Genomic DNA, 26,617 nt, shown 5'->3' with positions numbered 1-26,617 from the left:
GCATACAACACCGTCATCTCTCTCTTTCGAACTTCTCTCTTCTCGAACTCGACGAGCGCTGTTAAATCATGATGACTGTACACCATCACGCAAACTTGGTCGATTATAATGATGCGACGACGAGATCGTCGTTCGCTATTCGATCGTCTATAAATCCACTTTCACCATTTCCCTCAGATGTTATTATTCGCGAAACGATTTGAAAATCTCGTAGCAAGTTTTGTTTATATTGGTATCCCTTTTGTTTTTTTTTTTTTTTTATACGTTATGTGGACTTCTCTGAAAAATTCAGAGAAACAAAAGTCGCTTTGGATGTGCGGCTATAAAGCGGCAAAGCGTAGCATCGACGTAGATTCCCATATCAAATATCCCGTAGGGCACTTGTCGTTTGCTTCGGGAAATCCACGGTCAGTTTAGTCGTCCAAAGTTCAAATCCAAACCGAAAGCATTGACATCTGAGAGAAAATCGCTGATTCGTGCCACAGTTTCAAATTGAACTCCGATCATTGGTAGTCACTTTGAGGTGTAGCAAATGTCAGAGTGCAAACCTTCTAAACGACCACTAAATCATCAATAGACAGTACTTAAAAACAACACTTTAAAATTATTAGTCACAGATCGGTCCCTCACCACTGAGGTAACCACGTTCATTTACGTGAACGCGTAAGCTTTCCTATTGTTCCTAACATTTACAATAATCGACTGAATAGCATCACCTAATATTTGCATACAGTTAACATAATTGCCATCGTGCGGCGATGTTCTAGTCCTGGATACTCGTAATTTCCATCTGAAATTGAACAATCGGGAATTCTCGTAAATGTCACGCGACCATTTCTACCGGGAATAAAATCAGGTGCGTCGTTATCTTGTAACAATTGTCGCATTGTGGAACCCACATTCTAAGCTTTACAATTACTTTGACAGATTTCGATAATAATACACACAAGTACAAAGTCAGCTTATATATAAAGACATGGTTGTATACGCCAATAAAGACAAGAAATGGAACGAAATAAAATCGCAGTATATACATTTTTCTAAATACGTATATCTCCGTGTTTATTCTCTTTTGTATATAATGTATTCGCCTAACGAAAAACCCATTTCTCTTATAAGAAGATATAATTTATGTATTCCCCACGCGGAGCTAACATGGATAACGCGACGCTTCGCAGCTAGAAAGCGCAAAGTGAAGTAACGCACGGTGCACGTAGACTAATATAGTTTCTAACATCGCGCGGCTTTTTTGTAAGAGCGTTTATGGTGCTCTATGGTATGGCATGGACGAAGACTAGAAAAAGCTCACGGTACACTTGCCCGGCACGGTAATGGCGCCAAGGCAAGATGAGGCACTATAGAGGATACGATAGGGACGTAAGGTTCTTCCCGTTCCCAAGCGACGTTATACCGCTAGCTCAGTAAGAGCTATCAATATATATATATAGACGATGTGCGCAATTTGATATCAGATGCCTCGATGTTCACATGATATGTTCTATAGACACACGGTATTAGTACTTATCCACATCTTTACCTAGCGATACCATTTATGGCGTGTAATATATGGCTGTCTAATGCTGTTTTATTCGTGTCTATAATATTCAAGAAGTACGAGACCAGTTACCATTTGCATTTGGCAAAGCAGATATTCCAAGAAATTTCAAATATCAAGTCCATACTTTTCGCATATAAAATTAGCTATTTCTGACATTAATTACATTTATTTCTGCAAAAAGAACGTAAAAAAGAGAGAGAGAGAGAGAGAGAGAGAGAGAGAGAGAGAGAGAGAGAGAGAGAGAGGGAAATGGAATAAGAAATTTAACGATTATACTTCGATGTCAAGCTAATGTATATGCCATTTTTATACATAACGAACATTCCCGATGAAAACTCTCATCTGCGAAATAAAATAGAATAATGTGTACGATCAGCATTTAAATCACTTCTATCACGACATACTGTCTCGTTACTTGATTTAATCAATTTTTTTTTCCGAGATTAATAATAATTCAATGGTTTCCCTAATCCCGATGTCTGAATGCGCGATAACACGTGAAAAAAAAAAAAAAAACGAAATAAAGATAATCTGGGGAGCAGTTTCTTCCTTATGGAGCATTTTCGCGACGGGTTTTCTTTTAAGATCGCGCGCGGATCTTAAGAACAAACTATTCCACGCAAGCGGCGCAAAAAAAGATTCTCGGGACGATCGTAAAAGAGAGACTGGGAGAAAATATCTTCCAGCTCATAAACCTACCTGGGCTTTATGAGAGCCACCGGTGGTGGGCAGGAAATTATGTCGTGGCCAACTTTTATTCTGAGCGGTTGACGACTCGTCACGCATTAGAGCGAAGCCGTAATTCCGATTCGGGACGAGCCACGACATCGCTAACTCGAAATCGATAAACAATGCATGCATACACGATAAGATTATCATAATAATACCTTTCGTCACGACGATCAGCAGGCGATACTATTATATTAAATAATAGCAGCGACTAGAGCGAGTGTAATAAATGGCAAAATTATAAGAGAATTACATATATATATATATATCATATATAATGATAGTGTAGCTCTTGTTGTAAGTGCATTTCAAAACATCGCTCTTCTTCTACGTATTTTTTATATTAACTAATCTTCATTAAATGTAATATAAAACTCTAAATATTTAATACATATTAAATTTCATAGAATTTTATATACTTTGACGTATTTAATTCTTATGCAAAAGTTATATATATATATATATATAAAATGCACGTATATTAAGAAACAGCGTGTTACATTAAAAATAGAGTTATTATCTTCACTAAGTTCTACATTTCCGGCATATTTAATTTTTATTCATGAAAAATTTATTCTCTTATGTGAGATATATAACACATATTAAAAATGCTATTATTAAAATTGGAATTATTATCTTTCAGTAAATGTTGAAACCGTATTCATACTATGCCATAACCAAATTATTTAATTTAATGCTGAACATATTACATACTAAAAATGAATTAAAAAAAAATAAAAATAAAAAAAAATACTTTTCGTGTTTTTCTTTTAACACAAATATTTAAATATAATTTTTTTTAATCATATGTATATATATATATATATATATATATATATATATATTATATGCAAATTGTAAGTATTATAGTATAAAAAATCAACTTTATCTATTTTTAAGTTAATTATACAGCGTGTAAACATATTATCATAATATAATAAAACATACCATCATAAGTAAAAGCATAAAATATAAGCTTAGGTTGAAGTCTTCTTTTTATAAGAAACTCTACAAATTTAGCTAATAATCGCTACAATGTAAAGAAGAAGCTCATTATTATTATTGGAAATGTTAAGTCAACTGACGCAAAAATATAATAGAAACTATAAAATAAACCTAGGGCGCAACCACTAGGTTATTGGAAACTCCACGAAAGGAAGAAATATCTTACGAGAGAAATGTAAAATAATTTAGAGATTAGCATCATAAAAGAAAAATCTTTTAGAAGAAAAGATTAACATCAATAAATCCTGAAAGATAATAAAAACATGATATAAAAGGTACAATCGATCAAAATGACTTCCGGACGCCGGTACTACTACTTTCCCTCTTTTTAAAATAATTAGAGGGATTCTTTGAAATTCTCGAGCAATCTTGTTCGCGCGATATTATACACGCAGAGAGGTGGAGGTCATTAGTACTCGTCTGGGTTGCTTCCTCTTTCCCTCAACCTCAACAAGATTCATTCGAACACATCCGCGCGTACAGAAATGCTCCCTGGACTTTAATTAATGTAATAATTTATTGCGAGGGAAAAAACGAAGTTGATGAAACGACAGTGAAATATCAGCGAATACGGCACTTCAGACGGACTTAACTCGAGCTTCGATATTATGAATTAAGTGAAATATAGGAGATTGCATAAAGGACTGAGCAGAAGCTTGTCATTCGAATGTAACACCTATACTATGAAAATTGTTAACTGCTTCGCAAGATGTAACTGGATAATTTTGAATATTTTAACAGCAACAAGTGGCAAAAGCAGATAGAAGGGGACGCTTAGATTTTAATAAATTTACATCTAATAAATTTACGTCAGTTCATAATTTAGAACATAAATATCATACTTCATTACGTAACATTGGTGGAGATGACAGTTAAAAAGAGAAATCTAAAGAAAAGAGAGAAAAGAAAGTTGCTAGAGAAAGATTTTGTAACTTCATTAAAACCGCTCACGATATTATATCATTTTTATCGTAAAGAAATAAAATATAAAAATCTACTTTTAGTACAGTGAACATCATATTTCTATAATTTCACAAAGTAAAATACGAATTAATAAGAATATATATTTCTACGAAATATATATATATATATATATATATATATATCTTCAAGTGCAAATTTAAAATATCTCTTTTGAGATATCCCTTTTATGACAGCTAAATTTGAAGTTCAAAGTTTAATTTATCTCGTATATTACTGTGTTTAGTATATAATAATATACATTAATTCCAAATATATTTACAATGATGTTTTTATACAGTAATTCTATAATTAATTTTCCAATATACAATATTTTTCCAATATTATTAAACTGCGAAGGATGAGAAAATTAAGCACAAATTGTAGTCTATTTTCATCCATCCACCAATCATCACAAGGAGCCAACAAACCCCAAACAATTTTGTACATCGATTTATTTCTCTTCCAACCCTAATTTAAGGATCGCTACGTCGTGGCAACAAGTACAAGTTTATTGGAAGAGTGACGTGGAAGGGACGCGATGGCCTTCCTTCACTCTTCAAACATTTATTATCCCATACGAAATACGACATACACGAGTATTACTAAAGAAAATAGGAAATACGAGGGGATTTTTGTGAGGGGTTACCATACAAATTTATATTTGTGATATATACGATTTCATCACTTTGAGAGCTCTATTCAAGCTCTCGAATTTTTTTTTATCACTTACGTCATTGATATGTCATACATATAACATAAAATTCCTCTTTCTTGATAAAAAAAAAAAAAAAAAAAAAACGCAGGTGCCAAATACAATAAAATATTAAAACTCAGAATATGGAAAATGCAAGTTAAGTTTATATATGTCAACACAAATTTAAGAAAAAAATTGTAATTTTTTAAACGAATGCGCTGAATATAATAACGTCTTATTTAAATAAAATTTTGTAATTTACTTTTTTCAACAAGATCCCATTAAACATAAAGCACAAAATAAATAAGAAAAATGTAATGCAGTTGCTAACGTACACGTGCATGCAAATTTACATGTACATACACACACATATACCTTGCGCGATAATAATCGCTTTGTCTCTCTGTTATCTCATAGGATCGCGTCATGTCAAACCAACTCGAATCAATACAAGTCTGCACACATGAGCGTCATTCGACGTATTGTAGGTTTGATTAAAGGAGCACTTTCTGAAATTATCGAGAAATACGACGACCTTCATCTACCATATATCTAAAAGAAATAAACGAGGATAAACAATCTTCAGAAAAAGAAATACCTTTGCATTATCTGTCATCTTACAAAAACTTGATGCAAAAAGAAATTTGTTTTCCTTCAAAATTGTTTTCCTTCGGTTACAATGCTGTAATAATCATGAGAAAAGAGAAGATCGTCGACAAGGTTTCATATTCATGCCGACGGGTTCTCCTTTCGCTCGTAGCGATTAACCGTCGACAATTTAACGATTGGGGGTGCAACATTGTAAACTCCACGAAAGCAAGAAACCTCACGAGAGGAATTTGCCCTTCTGAGGGCAACGTGAAAAGACATGAGATGATCGAATTTTTCATTGTTGTTAGCGACGAGAGAAAACTCGTGGAGAGCAAAAGATAACGAACAAAAACGTTTTCTATAACGTTTTCATATATTTATTCTTAGTTCACTTAGGTCTGAATGTTACCTACACGCCTACGCGATCCTTCAACTTGTTCCCATTTTCGACCCAATTCTCCACGATCAGATCCAATATAACTCGCGTAACCCTTCAGCTGGATGCAACGAGCTGAGCCCAATTATCGTCTAATCGGCCGACGGTTCATTTCAGAGCCGGCAATGGTTCGGTCGCGCGATACGATCAGATAACGGATATCCTGAACGCTGAAAAATCAAGATGAGGCACATCGAAATTATTAATTCTTGGAAAGAAGCTATCGCACGGTATCAACGAATCGATAAGAAAATTAAGCATCTACAATATGGATAATAACGAGAAGGAGATATTGCAAGAGCGAACCTTTCTTCTCCCGTAATTCAATGAAATGTTTCTTCATTTCGTGACAGTTCGAAGTAGTATTCTTTTTTTATAGATGAATATAATCAAATGCGAAGGTATCGAACTGATCGTCACTCATCATCAAATCAATTTAACTTATTTATTTTTAGCAATATCCTGTTCTATGAAAAAGAACAGAAAAATATTTGTCTCGGACAAAAGTGACGGAGAAAAAAAAAGTCTATTTTACGATTTATAAATTAATGAAACAATGCAACAATATACAACGTTTCTTTTTCATACAACCACTCAGAATGGAAACGGAACAATTACGAGATATTTAAATCAAACCATTTTAAATGCCAATTAAAGATCGATTTATTCAAACAATTTGAATAAAATTTAAATTTACTTTAAACAAAATAGATATGCTCGCAATAATAACATACGCGTCCCGATGTATTGCCGAAAGGATTTATTGCACATTTATTACAAAGCCTGCAATATTGCCTTGTTTACCATCGTGCGCGACAACTAAGGGCTCGTATTATTGGGCGCGCGTGTGACAAACCCTTTGTCGAATTGATTCCAAATCGCTCTATCTGGTTAGAAATGATTCACACGGTAATATAAGCACCAATCGATGAGCGTGATTTTGAATGCGTCGAATTCCTAGCGTCGAGCATTTCTAGAAATTAGCACTGACAACAGCGTACTTCTATAGTTAATCAACTAATTGTAGGTACAACGGTACATTGTTATCTACTACTAATTAACATTTATACGAGAGGCTTTCGACAAATGACGGAAGAGGAGTCGTCTCTTCAATGAGCGACTTATTTAAGCGGTTGTTCCGTCCTCACCGAGAGAAACATCGATTCTCCGGTGTGTCTCGAAAATAGAAGTTTATCCATGACATGATCCAACCTCCCTCAGTATGGCAAAAGTGCTCGCTGGGGCTTGCAAGAGTCCATCAAAGTTTCGCCTACGGTATGCTCGACGCTGCAATCGCGACGATTTACATACATACATAAACACGAATATCGCGGATGCGCGGTTCAGATTCAATGGAAAATGGAATTGTGGATTCAGAGCCGGCTCAATCAAACAGAGAGAGTCGCTTTAGTCAAATGGCTAATTTAAATTATTTGCATGCCGCTGTAGCGTCTTATTTAATACACCTCCGCTCCTCCCCCCGCGTCGTCGTTTGAGAGAAAACAAATAATGTTAAGCTCGACAATTCGCGCCAGGTAAATTACGAATTCTTCAACGAACGTTAATTATGCACGCTGACTGAACTACAGTTGCTTATCGCTCTAGATACGAAGCGCTCTTCGCGCTCCGGTCAAACCTGCGACAAGGTGCATACCAATGAGTAGTTCGCAACAAAGGCGAACGCCGGCCGGCATCATTCCTACGTGCAGCGCAGCTCACGAGAGCCTGTATTGTAACGCGCGCGCGTGCGCGTTAAGGTCGAGCGTATTCAACGGAGTTAACGACAAAGTTCACGCGTAGAACACGTGAATGAAGCGCTTAATGACAATCGCCATTTCGCGACGGTCGGCACTTCGCTCGGAAAATTGTATGGCATTATGGCACACATGGAGAACTTATATATATAGAGAGCAGTTGAGATGAGATATTAAGCGCGGCGAGTGGTAGTGCGATTAGTTGCAATTGTTACAAAAGACAGACGGGATAGAGGGCGGGCTCGTAAATACAGTTTCTGACTGATTTGCGGTCAGGAAGCAAAGCGTTCGGACAACAACTGGACGAGAACAACTTTACTAGATAAACTAATCTATACGCGTGCCGGCGCATTCCGATTAGAAAGGCAATCTGGCGTGAATATTAAAACACACGTTGGATCCTGATAGAGGAACATCTCCTATCCAATTTTCACCAAAACAAATTGTTGCCTTAAATTTAATCGTGAATAAATTTCTTTTCATATTCCATTTATTATACACGCGAATATTTTGTAATGTTGTAATCCTGTGATTTAATATTTCATAATTTGCTTTCGATCATAAATGTCTTTTTTATCACGCGTTTCATCGATTCATTCCTTTTAATTTTTCATATCGATGGACAATAATAAAGCTAAAATGAACGCTGTAAACGGTGCGCAAATTATATATTTAATCTTAACCTCGTTTATTAATAAAAAGTGTCATTTTTCATTTAATGTTAATATTTTCATATCAAGATTTTATATTAAATTATATACTAAAGGAAAACATATATATCAATAATTAAATTTACTTAAGTAAGCCTGATCTAACCACAGTCAGGCTTCACTTGCTACAGGTTGCTGAATATAACATAAATACGTGCTGAATCCTGAAAACAACACTGAATTGCTGATGACGCGATTTCTCTCTTGAATAGGTAACGGAATCAGTCTTTGAACGAAATAACACGACTCGCTTACCGCTGTCGCTTCGGAAAAGAAAAGGGAAAACTCATGTAAATCGACGATAAAGACAAAATGTCTCGCGCGTTTTTATTACACCACAAATTTCGCGATATTTTCTTTGATCATTTCGAGTGGAAGTATGTCATTAGTAGCCCGGAGTTCGTACGTTACAAAGTAGTTAGTGCCGTGTTAGTTAAAAGTACTTTCCGGTTGTAATTCAATTATACAACACCAAGTTAGTTTACGCGACAATGTTCGCAGGTAAATGTACTTATTTGACATTTTAGAAGGTTGATGGCTAAAACTAACATTTCAGTGTTTGCGTTAGAAACTAATGCACTACTTTCTGCTTACTTATACAGTATTAAATTCCACGATCTAAAAACAAGGAAATCGTGCCAAAAAAATATTATTCTCCTTCTCTCTCAAAAATACTGAGAAATTAAGAATGTATAAAATGTAGGTAGCTTCAAATTTTTAACCCAGCTTATATTTTTCACTTTTTTTACGCATATCTTACTTGTTTCTGTTCGCTCACAAAAATGTTTTGTAAAATGTATGAATGATGTCATGAAACAAGAGAGAATCGGAACTTTCAATCATTCGTTTCACTATCATCAAAGCACAAAGCTGTTGTTTATTCAAAAAAATTCACAAAAAAAAGACACATCCCCTCGGGAAATCAAACAACTAAACCCAAGTGAGAGATGCCATTTCCAATTCCCTAAAAAAAAAAGGGGGGGAAGCCATTGGTATTCGTGTCGACCCTACCATTTATCCGTAGACACTAAGAATATGAAGAGAAAATGTGTCTAGACTGCTAAATAATGACATACATATATGACACATTGATTTGCAATATGGATGAATACATCCAATTTTGATTTGTACAATAGTAGTATTATATATTTATAATATTGTATTTATAATATTGTAGTATTATATATTTATATTTATATATAAATTAGCTATTTAAATTGTAATTATCTGTAATCGCGTGATGTGAATTTATTATAATTGCAAAGTATTATAATCTTTACTGGAAAATAGGACAAATAGTTTTGTTTAGCACTGAATCAAATTAATAATTTACCGATGTAATTAGAAGTATTTACAGTACTAAATATACATATATAGGGTATCTGATAATAATCGTACAATAGTCATTTTTGTAAACAGGTAAAGCGGGTTATATTGAATAGAAAAATTCTTTACCATTAGCGTATAAATGAAGAGTTAGTAATTTATATAAATTCACGAATGAATGAGCATTCGCGCAAAGAAATAGCGCAGATAACATTCACAGTTGCTCAGAATGTCGAAGATGTGTACACGAGAAACGGATCATTGCGGTCTCATGAAAGATGATTATTATTGAATATCTTGTATATATAATATATATATATATATATATATATAAAACTATTCAATTATTTAATATACAATTTCGCTATTATTAATCGTTCACTCGTGAACAATAATTATAATTTATAAGATAAAATTAATTAGTTTTATCTTGCATTGTATTATCTATTACAATTTGAATACTCCATTAAAAGTAGCAATTACATGGCTCGTGATGCATCGGTGCGTATGATAATTCAGGCGTAATACTTAGCAATTAATCATATTTCCAGCCGTCATCACTCATCGTAAATATCAGCCGTAATACCTACATACATTGAAGAGCACGATGCGTGAGAATAAAAAAATCACGTTATTACAATATCGATAAAATTGCAAATACGTAGCGATCAAATTTTGCAACAATGATTATTTTTATTATATAAAAACATGTACGATATCGCTCCAAGTTCATTAAAAAGTAAAATAATATTTTTTATAAAGAGTCATATACATGTTTTGCTTTTATATCCAAATTTTTCCGATATTTTAACTTTTGATTACGTGAGCGACTACTTTTTTAAATTCTACAGCATTTAAATAGCACAGAATATTTCAAAGTTCATTCCGTGAATCTGAGTTTACGATAATAAAAGGATAAAAATAAAATAGCTTCAATTTTACCATAATTTAGAATAATCAAAAGCGAAATAATAGTTCTTGATTAGAATTAGTATTTCAATAATCGATCAAGATCAATTTATTAGCTTCATTCTTGCTTGCAATATATTATTGTATAATAATATGTTATAATATGTTATTGTTGGTAACGTGTATTCTCGGTAAACAAGTCGCACAACGTTAAACTCTGTCTTTCTTTCACAAACAACACATATGTACACAGCTTAAAAGCTTCGTACAATATATATTGTATGATCAAGTAGATATTGTGAACACACCATCGAACACGCGAGGAACACATGCTAGATTTTAGGCCTACGTAAAAAAGATCGTTTCGAGCTCCTTGGTCGTTGCGCCGCATGCAAAGAAATTGTATAAAATGCAGGCTTATCTCGTGGTAAGATAAAAATTATATTTTACACATAAAATTCCCACTGGAATGGATATGTTTTCCTGTAAGCAGAAATGAACGTTGATATATCACAGCGTGACGGTACATTATTTCGCGTTATATCGACAGCACGCATTGTTTTACGGTAGACTGAACCATATAAATTACACTGCTGATACTTCCAATGCCAATTGTGATAATTGTTTTTGCAATCAAGTCAAAATGAAATAACGTACGGACGCATCATCGCCGCGAGGTGGAATTACAAGTACACCTTTTATTATAGGCACGCGCGCCGTGAATTAAGTCTATTTTCAGCGTTTGAAAATGAACGGTGCATGATTCTAACTAAAGGTCTAAAGATATATCGAATAACGTAAACAATGTGTATATGTAAATTAGCCGATTGGAAGACAAATGCGAAATAGTTTCGAATGGGAACCAAAGCGAATTTAATCATTGTAAAGCCTTAATTGCATTAACTGGCATAGCATTGTGAATGCACCACGTTAAGCGAAGCTATGCGAATATTTGAATATATATATTGAACCTTAAGCGAAGAGCAGACTAGAATCTCTGCGTAGATCTTAATTATCGCGAATACAAAGAAAATTACATTAAGACGTTGCATGCACAACAATAGTTACATTTTAAATGACTTTTACCTGTGGATACAGAATCATAATTATTGAACAAAATATATAACAAAACTAAGATACGAACGCATATAAAAACAGTATATAAATCTATAAACAAGTAAAAGTAAAATAATTTCAAATATATTTTAAGATTAGATTTTTCTCAAATATTTTTCTTCCATTTTGCAATATAGGGAATCTAGATTTTATAATTGTCAAATAAATCTTGTAATTAAAAGTTAATAATAAATAGTTTAAACAACAATTAAATCAAATGTTATATGTAATAAATATTAAGGATATATTTTTGTTAAAAATTTACTGTAACGTGACAGAACTGTAAACTGATTTTTTCGCCTTACGCTATGTTTGCACATTTCGAAGATTTGATCTCTGAAAAATTCATGCGATCTGACTAGGAATTCAGAATACAGGTAAGGCGCTATATCCATAAAAGCGAATGTAAGAAATGTAGATATTTGCATAAAAAAAAAAAAAAAAAAAAAAAAAAAAAAAAAAAAAAAAAAAACAGAATTTCAACGCAAAATCATCTTCGATCTCGTAGCAATCGTGCGCATGCAACGCAGCTGAAAAAAAAAACAATGCTGATTCACGCAGAACAGAAAGTAATTAACGTATACAATCGTCCCTAGAGAACAAAATCAAATTGTTTCATTCAACCATCCGATGATGAAAATTCTTTATCGATGGAAAACTTTCTTTTCTCAACTTGTCTCAGTACTAATCCTCTAACTTGCTTAATATCAACGTTAATGCGTAATACTTGAAAATAACGATTCTTTAAACGGTTTTATAATTAATAAAATTACTCAAAACTTAAAGAATAATATTACAAAGTGTGTATTCATCATAAATATACGTACGCCCCTTCTATCTATATTTTTTTTCTACGATTATAACTTTTTTTCTCCTTCAGAAAAATAGTAGTACTGCATGTTTAGAATTATTTGATATGTCAATCCATAGAATATAAAGCTTTTCCTTCCTACACGCTATAAAATATTCGTATGAATAAAAAGAACGTCCGAAAAATCGAAGCAATATTAACAACTATTGTTCCAATGCAACTTCTACAAATATATATCAAATATATATCAAAATCTTTCAATAAACTGCACGCGATGGATTTTATACGGTTTATTTCAATGTTCGTCCGACATTGTTTGAATTGCGCTTCGCGTAATTTTTCTTTAATTATAAATCATTTTCACGTAGAAAGGAAATAAAATTCTAAAATAAAATACAATGGACGTGATTATCAAACTTTTATGTATCTAGTTTGAAATAAACATGAAGCCGAAATCATATGAAAGTGAGGAAAAACAAATGTGAGGAAACATATCGTTCCATGGCGTTTCAACAGCGCCTGTCAACCTTGCGCAAATCCTAGGACTAGCGTCACTTATTTTCACGCTTTGCAATAAAGCTACGTAATAACGGTCACGCGATGTTTTTCGCATCGTCGGATACTTAACTCATTCGCGCAACTTCATACGTCCCGCTCTGATTTCTAAATCGCTTTTAGCGTGTTCACGATCGCACTATTTCATTTCCTGAATACTTCCGGAAGCGCTTCTATGCTTAAGTAACTAAATTGTTGGGACCGATATCGGACAGCAGAGCACAATCTTGTGTAGAGCATAATGGATTCTCAACTTAAGTCTTGACTCTCGCAACTAAATTAGACAGTACCAACATGCGATAGGATCGTCCAATAGAGTAAAAATTAGACTGTTCCCAGTGGATGATCAACATTTAACTTTTCCGTTAATGCACTTTCAGTTTTTAGAAGATAAAGCAAAAGAAAATTTACGTATGTATCTGCAAAATCTTATTGGGAGTATAGAAAAAAGGAAAATAAAGAAAATAATATCGTATAAAATTATATATCGACGTGATGTCAAAAGGCACGAGATCAATCACTGCAAATAAAGTGCCTCAAATCGAATACTCGTCCAATCGATTTGTCTTGTCGAAGAGTGATACAAACGAGATCTTACTTGTATTTGTTCGCAGGCTTCTACGTGTCTCTAACGTTCGCGAGGAGCACCGTACGAAGGAAACGGATTTACGTCAATCCGTCGTAAATAGTTTCGAGACGAGTGATGGAAAACGCACCTATCGAAAGAACACATCGGGTACCGCCGTATTTTTTTAGAACAACGTAATCAGCGCGCCGCGCGAAAAACTTAACGAACGGTACACCATCACGCAACATGCAACAAATACGATATTTTCCATGGGGTGATCCACGAGCGACGGCACGTAAATCACTGCCTGCAAAAGGAACGAGAAAATCGGTGAACTATCTTTAACGCTAACGAAATAATGCATGCTGCATTTATCTCGCGAACGTGCCCGTTTTATCGTGATCGAAGCAGAAACGACGCGAAAGCTCGAGACTGACTTGGTGAGTTAAGAAGGAAGGATCAAAGACAAAGAACGCAGGTGTCTAAAAGGAGTACGCGCAGTTATAAAATATGTGAGGAAAATTCTGACAGAATTAATCGATAATAGAGATTCTGTTTTCCAATAATTCAATAATTTCCTTTCTCTCAAACAAAATATGTATATGAAAAACGAATGAATATTTCCTGCGAAAATTGTTCTCTTTTTCCATTATATATGTGATATATATATATATATATATATATATACATATATATATCTATATATATATATATATATATATATAATGGAAAAGCCTGAAATATATCAAATATCTAAAGAATAAAATTCTCATTACGAGATTAGAATCTCTATTAGATATCTATATTGATTTTACGAATATACTGAATACTATGAATACAGTTCAATACGTGAATAAATTCTATTGCATTCAACCATCATATTCATTTCCCTATATTTCAACATATTAAATCTTTCGCGGCGTTATTGACGCAAAATTCAATAGCACTGTTGTAGAAATTGAATATGTAACAATGTACAATATTTTTTACAAAACACAACGGGGTTGCTACAATTAACAGAATTGCGTTACAACAAATTTTCGTCGCTTTTTTCTCGGAATAACTAACTGGAACTTCGAGCTGAAACTTTTCGAACCTGGAGCTTGCTTGTTCGAGTTCAAACAACTGTGAATTCGTTTGCCACAGGCAACTCTCTTTTCTGAGAAAAGTTACGCCAATTAAGACATTTCTGTGATCGGATTCCAACGGCATTCTGCTGGGAACATTATAAATGGATCTTTCGTAGATTCCGTGAAACAATCTGAAAAATGAGAATTACACATCGTTCTTTATGCGAAAATAGTCAGCTGGTTTTGTAAAATTTTTGTGTACTTTTCACGAGCAATAATGAGGCTCTCGAGGAAAGTCTTTTATGCAAGAAGATGAATGGAGGAGAAAGAAAGATGAATCAAGAGAGAATGTTTGAATCGCAAGCGATTTTACAGATCGAATTATACAGAGCGACTTATACGTAATATGATATGATGCACTAAACCATATTTAAAAGATAAAAATTACAAAGAATTATTATCCATGTAAGATTTTGAAAATTTGCTTGCCTTCGCGTTTTTGTCGCGTAATATATGTTTTTTTTTTTTTAGCAAAATACAAATTAAATAATTTCTCATTGTAAATCTGGCTGGTCTGGCTGTCGATTACATGCTTCATTATGAATAGAATAAATTAATGAGAGAGTTAACACGTGACTCATTTAGCATTACAAAGTACATGAGAATTTTAATTTGTCAAGGAGGTAAAATCGATATTTGTATTTTTGCGACGATACATTCGACAATCACGCCAATTTCCCCAAATATACGTCACAACACGGCCGCCTCGTGCAAATGCAATTGTTAATAAAAGCGGAAAATACGAGGGGTAATAGGTTTCGAAATGCGCACTGCGACGCAACGCTATCGCGGATGTAACTCGTTGCGTTTCAGTTCACAGGTTATCATGCCGCCATAGCCACCACAAAACTGCGAACCGCCATAAAACAGAATCCTTATTCCATTATTGTGCCGGCAGAAGGGAAATAACTATGAAAAAAAAAGAAAAAGAAAGAGAAAGAGAGAGAGAGAGAGAGAGAGAGAGAGAGAGAGAGAGAGCCATGATTCCGCGCAGGGAAAGAAATGCGAAACTTTGCTCAAAGAAACTTTTTTCCTCATTTGTCCTACGGCACGACAAGAAAATGCAGATAACTACCATTGCCGTCGTGACATTCAAGAAGAACACACAAAAAGAATAAAAATATTACATTAAAACATCATAAATGTACATAAATTTCATAATGCAGATACGCAATCTAATATGCGTCAGCCTCGTCTCCAGATGTATCGCAAAACAGGCGATTATTATGAAAGACGATTTTCTTCAAAAGTGAATCATGTGAAAAGAAGACAGGGGGAAAGGAGATGTCTTTCATTGCAACACAATTTTCCATACTAACGGCAAAATTGTATAAAATCTCACAAATTGGTAATGGAGATCGCCACACGATTTTTTCGCGCCCTTTAAAACTGAAAATGCACGGAAAGGATTTTCAATTTTTTATTTTTATTTCAAATTTCTCTACGCTGTCATTCATTCAATCATGCTTATTCCGAAAAAGCTTTTTCGCTTTGAACGTTCAAACGCAGAGCGATCCGATTTTAAAGAGCTTATTACACGCAGAATTTCTCTCCAATACGCGTACGCGGCATTAGTAGCAGGGTATTAAATTACTTAAATAAATAAAAAGAAACTGTGATTGTCCCCGTGGTCGATTCCTTAAAGACAATCTTACACAAAGTATAGTAAAGCCACCGGGTAACCTTTCGGTTATATTCTTTCTTAAAGCCGTTGCTGTAAAAAATTATCCAAAGCAGTTGAGCGAAGAGTGGGTTCCACAACGCGATGTATCTTGTTGGCAGGGCTAACTTTCTTAAAACTTAAAATTCAGCTTTTTAATTAACTCGGAACTTCATGTTTTATATATATTAGCGAGCATAGAACTATGTTTCTCTTCAATGGTTTTAAAAAGATGAAAAGAGAATGGATGAAAAAAAAAAAAAAAAGCAATTATTATCTCAATTTTATGAACGCTGATATGAATTAAATGGCGTACAAATAACAAAAATTCAAAAATAATGAAATGTTTCGTAATATTTCAGGCTTCTGAAATATGTCAAGCACAATTTTGTTGCCCGTTCTTAACACACAAAAAAAAAAAACAATAACGAGCGTCGACGCGAGGTATGACCCTTCCCCCATTAATAAAGTGTCAGAAATAATAGAGGCAGAAATTTCTCTCTCAAAAAGTCTGTTAATTTGTAGGCTTTCACGGACACTTAAGCCTCGATTTCTGTGCTTATCATGCGACAAAAATCATGGACATCTGCCGTTCTGCGCGAAAAAATGCGGAAATAAAAATATCCAACGAGAAAAGAGGATTAAAAACAAGCTGTATAAAAACCGAAAAATGCGTTTATATACCGTAAACACTGGATTTCAAAATACGGTTTGCGATAGCTGAAAATCGCCCGTTACAATTGCCCAAAAGCAACGACGATTCACGCCCGAAGAAGTTCCACCGTCGGACCGGAAATCGCCACCAGAACCCGACTGGGCACCTTGTCCATTTTACTTACGATGCACGCAATGCATTTCCAGTCCGCATTTGAGAGGGAATCCATTTCTGAACTGAATATTGCGCAAATTGGATCTCCGCTCTTTATTCCACATTCGACTTGCTTTCTACTGCGCTGCGCGGACGTATTTGTACCTTCGCGAAAAAAGAGCACTCGAGAGAGCGTCGCGCATCGATGTCCGGAAATCATATTTCGTCGTGCGACGAGATCGCGTCGTATAATGCATTTACGATCGCTTCAGTTTACGACGAAGTAATGCGCTTCCCTCTGCTCCGATTCTAGAATACGACTGCTCCTTACGATACTCTGTCGATATTTTTTTTTGTTAACTTATTTTCGAGAAGTGACGGAGCGATGACGGCTCCTTTTAGCATGTTTCGCACTTGGATTATTATTTCGCTCAATCATCTACCGATAACTTTCTCCATCTTGTCACGATATCGATCGCCTCCAAATTATTACATATATCAAATAAAAAAATATTTCGTAATACAAATAATTGATATATAACGGAATTTCCCGGATGCAGTTAATACTGTGTTTGTCGGTATAATTGTTTCGGGCGGAAAAGCACAATTTAATAACGTCCAGGGAAAAACCTTGGCGCGAAAATCTTTGGCGTTTATCTCAATTTCGCGCGCGAATCACATTAGTCTCGCTCGGTACTTTCGATCGAAAGTACGATCGTCTTCATCCCAACTATCGTCCGGGTCAACGAACATCAATTCCCAAGATTTCCCATGTGCTTTTCTCGTCGAACTTTCCGCCAAAATTTATCTCTGTTACAGAAAAAAAGACGACAATCTTGCGATGTCAAAATCGAAAATGTAAAACAAAGAAATTATTTCCGATCGTCGAATTTTCTCTAAATAATAATGTTTAACAATAAATAAAAGAAATTTTGACTCGTATTTTCGACTCGTATTTTAATGTTTAAATTGACTTTTTTAATTCTATGTTGCTATAGCATATTTGAAATTAAATATAATGCATGCAATTCTTATAATGACTTTGTAACGCGATTTTCACATTAGACAAATCAAATTTAAATACGATAGATATTCAGTGATAAATAAAATGCGGAATTTAATAGATATTAACTACAATTTATATCTTTACATTTTAAGAATAAAATCTGAAAACTTTAAATACGAAAAAGAATACGGATTTTCATCTCCGTTGTGTGTAATCGCTTGTAATAATCAAGTTTGGAAAATGGAAAAGTTTTCGATGTAGGAAAAAGTTATCGGGCTATACATAGAGCCTTGATATAATGTTCACACGTGATTTCTTATACGACTAGACACACGTCAAGTAAATATAATAGTAAAACTTGTTCGAAACGCGCGACTTCGTCCACCATATGTTCCTTCCAAAATGCTGACCGACAAAAGTTGATCGAAACGGCATCGGAGTGTCACGCGCGGGAAGTCATCCATGGAAAAGTGTGTCGAGCTGCCGTAAATTATAATTGATCCCATAAAATGACATCGATCAAATTGACTTTCCAACACCAGCGGATTAGCGTTCGATCAACAACCGGAGCCGTCAAACGTCAAAAAGCGCTCTCGCGCGCGCGGCAATATTTATCGCTCCCCTTTTCACCGCGGGCGCAAAACTGTCGCTGCACGTTGCGTCCGCGTCTCGCCTGTTTCACGTCACACCACTCGAATTAACGGCGATGTGCCCGCGCGCGGCCGGCTGTCGCGACGAAGCCGGGCGAGCGCAAACGTGCGCGCTCTCGGCGGGCGCGGGCGCGGGCGCGGGGGCGGGCGTGACGCGATCGAAATCCCGCGGAATTTCCGGCAAAATGCTTCCGACGTAATCCGCGTGACTCACTTGCCACCGTCGAGTGGCTCTGAAAAACCCTCTCCGGCAGCACGTAGCAACGTTTACCGCGCGACTATCAGCGACGACTTCAGCGTAGAAGCCACGCGCGAAGCGGCGCCGAGGGGCGCGTGCGTCGCCTCTCCCGTCGCGAAAACTGCGAAGAAGCCGGACACCCCGCGGAGCGAAAACGCGCGCGCGACCGTCCGCAAGGCCGTCGCGGTCACAACAAAGCGCGAAGCTTTGCCACGGGGTGCCACTCCTCGTGGCAGGGTCGTGTCATCGACTCCTCGATCACCGCGACATCTTGATGCCGTGCGATCTAACCCGTGCGGAGTTCTAAGGATGCCTGGCTGCTGTCAGACGCGCCAGGTTACTAGACAACTTTCTTATGGTCGGATCAATGTATGTATGCATGTACGTATGTATTTGTAAGATGGAAAGGATTTTTTTTATTTTTATCAATAGGCTCAAGAATATATTGGAAAATTATAGAGACGTTATATACTTCTTTTGCCGAAGAAGTACATCACGAAGAATTACTATTATACTATCTCGGTGAATATTCTGACGTGATGGGGTGGAATTCAAAGTGATTCCAGCGCACCTGATAGCGGGAGCCACCAGCTCGGATGAGACATAATATTACTTTTGGATGCAATAAACGATTTTTGATATGATAAACAGTTGCGTTTTCTGTTTCATTATATTTATAATTGTTAAATAATTTTTTTTTAAATAAATATCCGTTTCAGAGAAATTTATTTCTCTCTACTTGCGGCAAAAATAAAAATTGAAGAGACTCTTTAATGTTACATTACATTCGAACTACTTGATGCAAGATATATAATAATAATAATAATAATGTATTTAAAAAAAATACATTTACCAAGAAAAAATTATAATTGAAGTTATGTTCTGTTCAAATCTACAGTGCATTGTGATTACATTTACATAAAGAAGAAATAAGCAAATAATTCTATGATTATCATCATAAAGATCATTAATGATCATTTATGAAAAACATTTCAAAGTGATGTTTATGATAGCTTTATCATACAATTATCATGATTCATACTACATACTTGACACTCTAGAACATAAGTAAATAGATTCTCATTATCCAAGTGGGAGTCGTCGTCAAATCATATCAAATTACGCAAAGCAAATCTTTATTTAAGTAACGAGGCAGCAAAATACGATATTTCGTATCATCTGTTTCTTGTTTAAAAAAATAAAAATATATGTTTGAATAATAAAGTGTCTATTTACTCGTGTCGTTCTAGTGTAGCTATTAAGAAAAAAATATGATATTATTAAACGAGAGTGTACGATGAAACGTTCCCCTATCTGATATGACAAGCTGTTCTGCACTATATAGTAAGAGGGATTAAATTGCTGCTTTAGCAATATAGAATTTGATCCTCAGAGTTTATGACGTTATATCAACTATGACAGATGGTCGAGAAACACATTCTCAAAATCGAACCATTTGTAACGCACCCTACTTCACCTTTTTTGTTTTTCTTATCATTCTCTCGTCGATGTTTTTAGATGATTGACGGTTGGTCACCTTATTATTTTGATAAAACTTTATTATCATAATTATTAATAATTGAAATATAGTCACACATTCTCACACAAAAATTACACATATCCATGTGTAAAATCCATGTAAATATTTAAACTTTATTTTCCAATCGAGTAAGAATGACAGATATTTTAGATATCAACAAGCGAAAACTGGTGAAGAAAACTGGCTCGTTTGGTACAAGAGACGATTTGTACTGATCGATAGAAAGCTAAACTTTACAGTCGGTAACTATCCCGACGACAAGGGAAACCATCAGCCAGACTCTAGTTACACCAAGCTACACGCCCAATATATCGAAAAATTTTATACTGGCAAAAAACATAGACACTGAGTTACCGACAGGGCAAAATAACAGGGCCAACCAATAACTGAATATTCCGCAACAAGATAGGTCCGTACTTCTCTCTTTCTGATGTTGATAAGGGGTAAAATCTGATAAGGCAATATGACGTACAATGAAATGCAATGATAAGTAATCCAGGAATATCCTATAATAATCCTGCTGATATAATTGACAGATTAAGAGTGTAGCTTAAAAGTCAAATAAAATTTATTAGAATACTCGTAAATTAGCTTGTCTTTATTTTATCCTAAAACTCTTCGTATAAGTTAAGATTTTTAAATGTTTTTACGAGATGAATTTTAAACGCGCTAAAACGAAACGCACCATTGAAATGATAAGCAGAAGAGATATGATAAGAGTAATCGCAAAGAGCGTTAATACATATCACCTTACTCGAGTGCGATATTGTGATATATTTGAATAATTTTCTTATTAAATACCGACTGGTTAATTACGAAGTTATTTTAATCATAATTATCCGACCCGTATAGTCGGATCTTCGATAGATCAGGGCGCATTCGCATTTATATGGGCTGTACGACAAAGTCAAGATCACTTTCATCAGCATGCAAATTTATGGTAATTGTGACATACACGATCAAATTACCATGATAATAACATACATACATGAATCTGTTTTCCAGTATGGACCCGTACGGATCCGTGATCGGCGAGACCAATTAATTATTCACGCGGCAATCTGTGTAAAGGAAAGCCAAAGCGAAAGAAACGCATTAAAAACACGACGCGCTTTTAGATGATTAATTTTAGCGATTCTATTCTAACGCTAAATGTTAAAGCCTCGCTAAAGAATATATATATATATATATAAAAAATCGCAATCGTTTTAGGTCTCAGGCTTGCGTCAGCAATTTATTTCATGCAACATAAGCGCGCTGGAGAGTCTCAAACGTTTAACGTCCAAAAGATCACGAATTATAACGAATTATAATTTACTGTAAATCTCTGTTCAATTTCAAAAAAACAATGTAAACCCGCTTTCCCAATGAAATTTCCGTTCGTTATTATTTGGGCGCGCGCGCGACTAGACATGACGGCGCGGTTGATCGCGACCGAAATACGCCGCTAGGGAAACGGAAATTGCGGGAAACAGCAAGGGAGATTCTATTAGACTTACCTAAGTGCACGCCATTCCCCGTCTGTGGTTGTGGTCGGCGCGGATGTGCTCTTGCTCGAGAAACTCAGACGAGGACCGATGCGCAGTGTCATGGGCCGCCGCCTTCGCGTGTAATCTGAAATAATCGAACGGTGCAGAGAAATTTTTCGAAACCAAACTCGCGCTTCAACGCTACGCGGCGTAATCCGCCTTTTCCCGGGGGGCAAACGTGGAACACGCCGCCTGGAAGGCAGGTGTTTGCGAAGGAAACATCGATTTAAAGGGATTACCGCCGCATGGGATTGAATGGTGATGACGATAAATTCCGCCGCGTATATGCGATACACACAACACGGTTCGATTTTTTTTTTTTTTCCTATAAAAAACGATTTCTTTTTTTCTTTTTTTTTTTTTTTTTTTAAACTGAGTTTATTGTTGGGCAACCAATTCTGTCAACGTCAATTAAGCCTATCGTATATAACGATGTATATCAACGAAAAATATTTTTTTCAAAACTTGTACTGTAATACCGAGTGAAAAGTTTTATTTCGTATTTGTTTCTTTTTAGATAAAATGTAATTTAATCTAAGAGCTTTACTAATTCAATAACGTAAAATAAGAATTCAAGTAAAGAGAGATTCATAAAGATTTACACATATTAAATTCCTCCAATTTTCTAAAATCTATTTTTGAAAACCATTTGTAAGTATTTATATCCCTAACGGTGAATAAACAGTACATATTTTATGTTATGTTATATTGTGTTTTTTTCTCATTCAATCATCAATAATTAAAAACAAATAAAAACTGACGAAAGAAAGACGTAAGTTCTGTTTTCATTTCTGCACGTGTAAAATGATAACTAAAAAAAAAAAATCTTACCATTCGCCGAACAAAGAGAGTTCCGTCCATGAAAAACGTGCGGCGATAAATATTGTGAATGTGGATTTGTGGGAGTTGGCGGGGAGGTTCGACTCGGAGCTGATGTAGTAGTCCGATGGTACAGCGATGTTGCATCTTGTACAGCATTTACTTCCGTCGAGACGACGGGTATCTCATTGGTCACCCGCACTTCTATTTCCACAGACTGTCAAAAAAAAAAGCAACAAAATACTTGTACATACTCTTAATGTTGTGTCGCATAGTACCTTTCAATTCGAAGTATTTCTTCAATTAAAAAAAAAAAAATACCTCGAATTTAGACGTATTTTTTTATAGGGTTTTATAGGCTTATATAGTTTTACAGGTATTTTTTAATACACTCTTAATCTTTTTTCAATTGAAAAAAAAAATAAAATTCAAATTTAAAGGTATTATGAGATACAAGATTAAGAGTGTATTAAGTAACGTATATTATATAAAATATTTTCATTTTACAAAGCAAATATGAAAGATGACTGTTATTTCACTAAATTCTTTAATATTTAATAAAAAATATTAATTAATTAAGATACAAAAATTAAAGTTCCATAAAATAAAAGTCCATTTAAATTTACAAGAACGGTCAAAAATTTTAATACCTAATTGTAAAAAAATATAGCAATTTATTTGTTTTATTTTCGACTGCTTACACAGCTTATAAAGTATTAATGTTTCAATAATTTAATTAAACAATTGATTGATTGATTCTCATATTTGCAAGAACAATACAAAATAAGTACTTTAATTGACAAATTATTCAAAATCAATCAAGCTTGCAATAAAAGTATACTAAATGCAAGTAAGTGAAAGAAAATTTTATTGATCTCCATTTCTTGCAACTGTGTTGGTGGACAATAAATTCAGTTATAATTGAGATTTGTTTCGAAATTTGCGTGGTTTGTGCGTGGGTCGCATCGAACTATAACTATTGTTACATTATTATGAACTACAATACGTACAAATAGCATTGCAAGCGGACATCAGTAGGTGTGTCTACTATAAAACATAATTAACCGACAGAAAGACAAATGTCTGTAATAAGATCGAATTGTTTAATCGAATTACAAATATTATTCAAGTGTCAAGTGACCGGAGCTATATCTATTCTTGACCAATGTTGTGTAATATCTGTTGACCATGTTATATAATATGATCTATGCATTTCCTGAAAGGAAAATATATGAGATATTAAATTAATGACTATTTTCCTAGAATTTTTGTTTATTTATCACTAATTAGATAATATAAAAATTAAAACAAAATATAAAATTTCAATAGCAACGCGAAAATATTTTCGTTGTCGGATTAGAAAACTACAATTAAATACATTAATACAATTAATACTGAAATTATAAATAGTGAAATTATCTAGAAGAAGTAGAATCATTTATAACTAAAGTCATCTCAAAGTACAAAACAAGCGTATCATTAATTAAAAATTCTATTTTCGGAACAATCCTCACAATTATTTTATTTTAATACAAGATGTATTATTATAACTTTAATAAGAGATGTAGAATAGAGAGATGAAGTTACAAAATGTTAAAAATTTAGCAAAATTTAAAGAGACAAGAAATTTTATCTATAATTAAAATTTATTAAAATTTATTTATTTTTGCAACATTATATAAAATAACAGTTTATATTTTGTAAGCAAAAAATGTAAATTGTTTCTTATTTGTTACATCTGTTTCATACCGTCATATAAATAAAGATTTAATATCAACGCGTAAAAAGCCTGCATTACGCGCGTAAAATACATGCATATAAATTCATCATATGAAAATGTAACGTAAATATATGTTAAACAAATCATTGTATGTAAAAATAATTGGATCGATAAGTTTTGCATGTGAAATGAAATTTTATCGAATATCAAGTAGAACACCTAATTGTGAACTATTTCGCAGTCGTGAAAAAATGACTTCGTTATACGACTTTCGCAGCCGCTTTTTGGCTAACAAACAAAATATCGCGTTTGCATTAGATAAAATCAATAAATGGAATTATAAAGATATAAAATGTTCCCGTTAACGATATTTTTCTCTCTGCTCTCTGCTTCTCCAAAGTGACGCAGAATTCAATGTAAGCTCAACATTCGTTCAACGTTGCAAATAGCATTAAAATGCGTAAAGCTCTTATTGAATATACAATGAAATTCCGTTGCAACGAACACCGGTGTAACATTTTCGTTATAATGAAATTTCATTCAATATCCAGCCAATGGCTATGGTAACCTTTTAAATACACACTCTGAATTTATTAAACGAAGTATCTAATTTTTACACGCTCTGAATTTATTAAACGAGGTATCTAATTTTTACAATGTCTGTTTCTGATAAATAAACCTATCGGTATAGATTAAAACTGTACAAGATGTTATCAATAATGTAAAGATTTTAGATTATAATCATCGATGGATGATGATAATGTGACTCTAAAACTATGCGTTTGAAATCACCAGTAAAGGGAAATTGTGTCCACGATTGAATGCACTTGAAACAGAAACATTAGGTACTCGACATAAAATTTCAATTTCAATTTTGGGATTTATTGTAACAATGCAATTTTCATGTCATCATTAATGCCAACATATGCAGTTTCTTGCATATGTTGGCATTAATGTCGCTATCGGCTTGCACGCTTTGAACACTTTTCAATGAAACAGGTACAAGGACATGGATATTGATTGGAATATCAATAACTTCGCTATCGATGATTAAAGAACGCAATCTTTGGAAAATATAATTTTTTAAAATGCTAATTACCATCGCTTGCAAACTAACAAATAGTCTTATAATATTTGATAATGTATCACTTTGTGTAAAGCCAAGTCTTTTAGTCTTTTAGAGATATCGAGTTTTACAGAATTCGTTACAAAACTAATTAAAATTCATCACTTTTTGTAAAAAGTAAAGTTTCTTTATTGTTCATATTTCTGATTATATAATTTTTAAGATACTGATATTATTATATAAAAAAATTAGATTAAAAAATAATTCCGACTATTGACAATTAGAGTTTACTAGAACGAAAAAAATTCATTTTTTAACAATCTTTTAAACTCTATGTCTTGATAAAATCCTCTAAATTAATAATACATTTGATGATAAAAGCTTCATATCATGTTTAATAATTTTGATATATTAAAATTATAAAATGTTATAAAAAATAAACATTAAAATTATCACTGCTGTTTGATGGATCGATATATATTATAACATCATCAATCACGAGATACAAATTTTAAATCATCTGAAACGTATCTTTTTCCTTTTTCGTGTTTAATTCGCATACTTTTCCTTCCGAATCAAATAAACGCGCCAAGCAGACGTTACCCGCTTATTTACTGTAGCAAATATTTATCCACGATGCAAAGCTGCTCTATTGCCCTGTGGACCACAAGTCGTAATTGCATATCGATCGAAGAGCATTTCTCTCTTAGCTATGTTTTCTTTCGA

The 26,617-nt window shown here is 34.1% G+C and overlaps 1 protein-coding gene across 5 annotated transcripts in view; it reads right to left on the bottom strand.

Moving 5' to 3' along the window:
• Positions 1–239: 239 nt before the first annotated feature.
• Positions 240–26,617, bottom strand: part of LOC105429348 (uncharacterized) — a 39,952-nt gene continuing 13,574 nt past the window's right edge. The window contains exons 2-4 of one of the 5 annotated variants that reach the window (XM_089074539.1): positions 23,118–23,322; positions 22,257–22,371; positions 240–790 (exon numbers count right to left, since the gene is read on the bottom strand). In XM_089074539.1, coding sequence (XP_088930665.1) covers positions 652–790; positions 22,257–22,371; positions 23,118–23,322 — 459 coding nt within the window. In that variant the 3' untranslated portion in view covers positions 240–651. Of the gene's footprint in view, positions 791–17,199; positions 19,405–22,256; positions 22,372–23,117; positions 23,323–26,617 lie in introns of those variants that run through there. The other 4 variants (XR_016138726.1, XR_016138727.1, XR_968082.2 and 1 more) reach the window with 4 other exon arrangements.

Source organism: Pogonomyrmex barbatus, unplaced genomic scaffold, assembly GCF_055798465.1.
Source record: "Pogonomyrmex barbatus isolate J1 unplaced genomic scaffold, ASM5579846v1 scaffold17, whole genome shotgun sequence".
Lineage (NCBI taxonomy): Eukaryota > Metazoa > Arthropoda > Insecta > Hymenoptera > Formicidae > Pogonomyrmex > Pogonomyrmex barbatus.
Note: the sequence above shows the minus strand (reverse complement) of the source record. Positions and strands in the feature narration are given on the sequence as shown.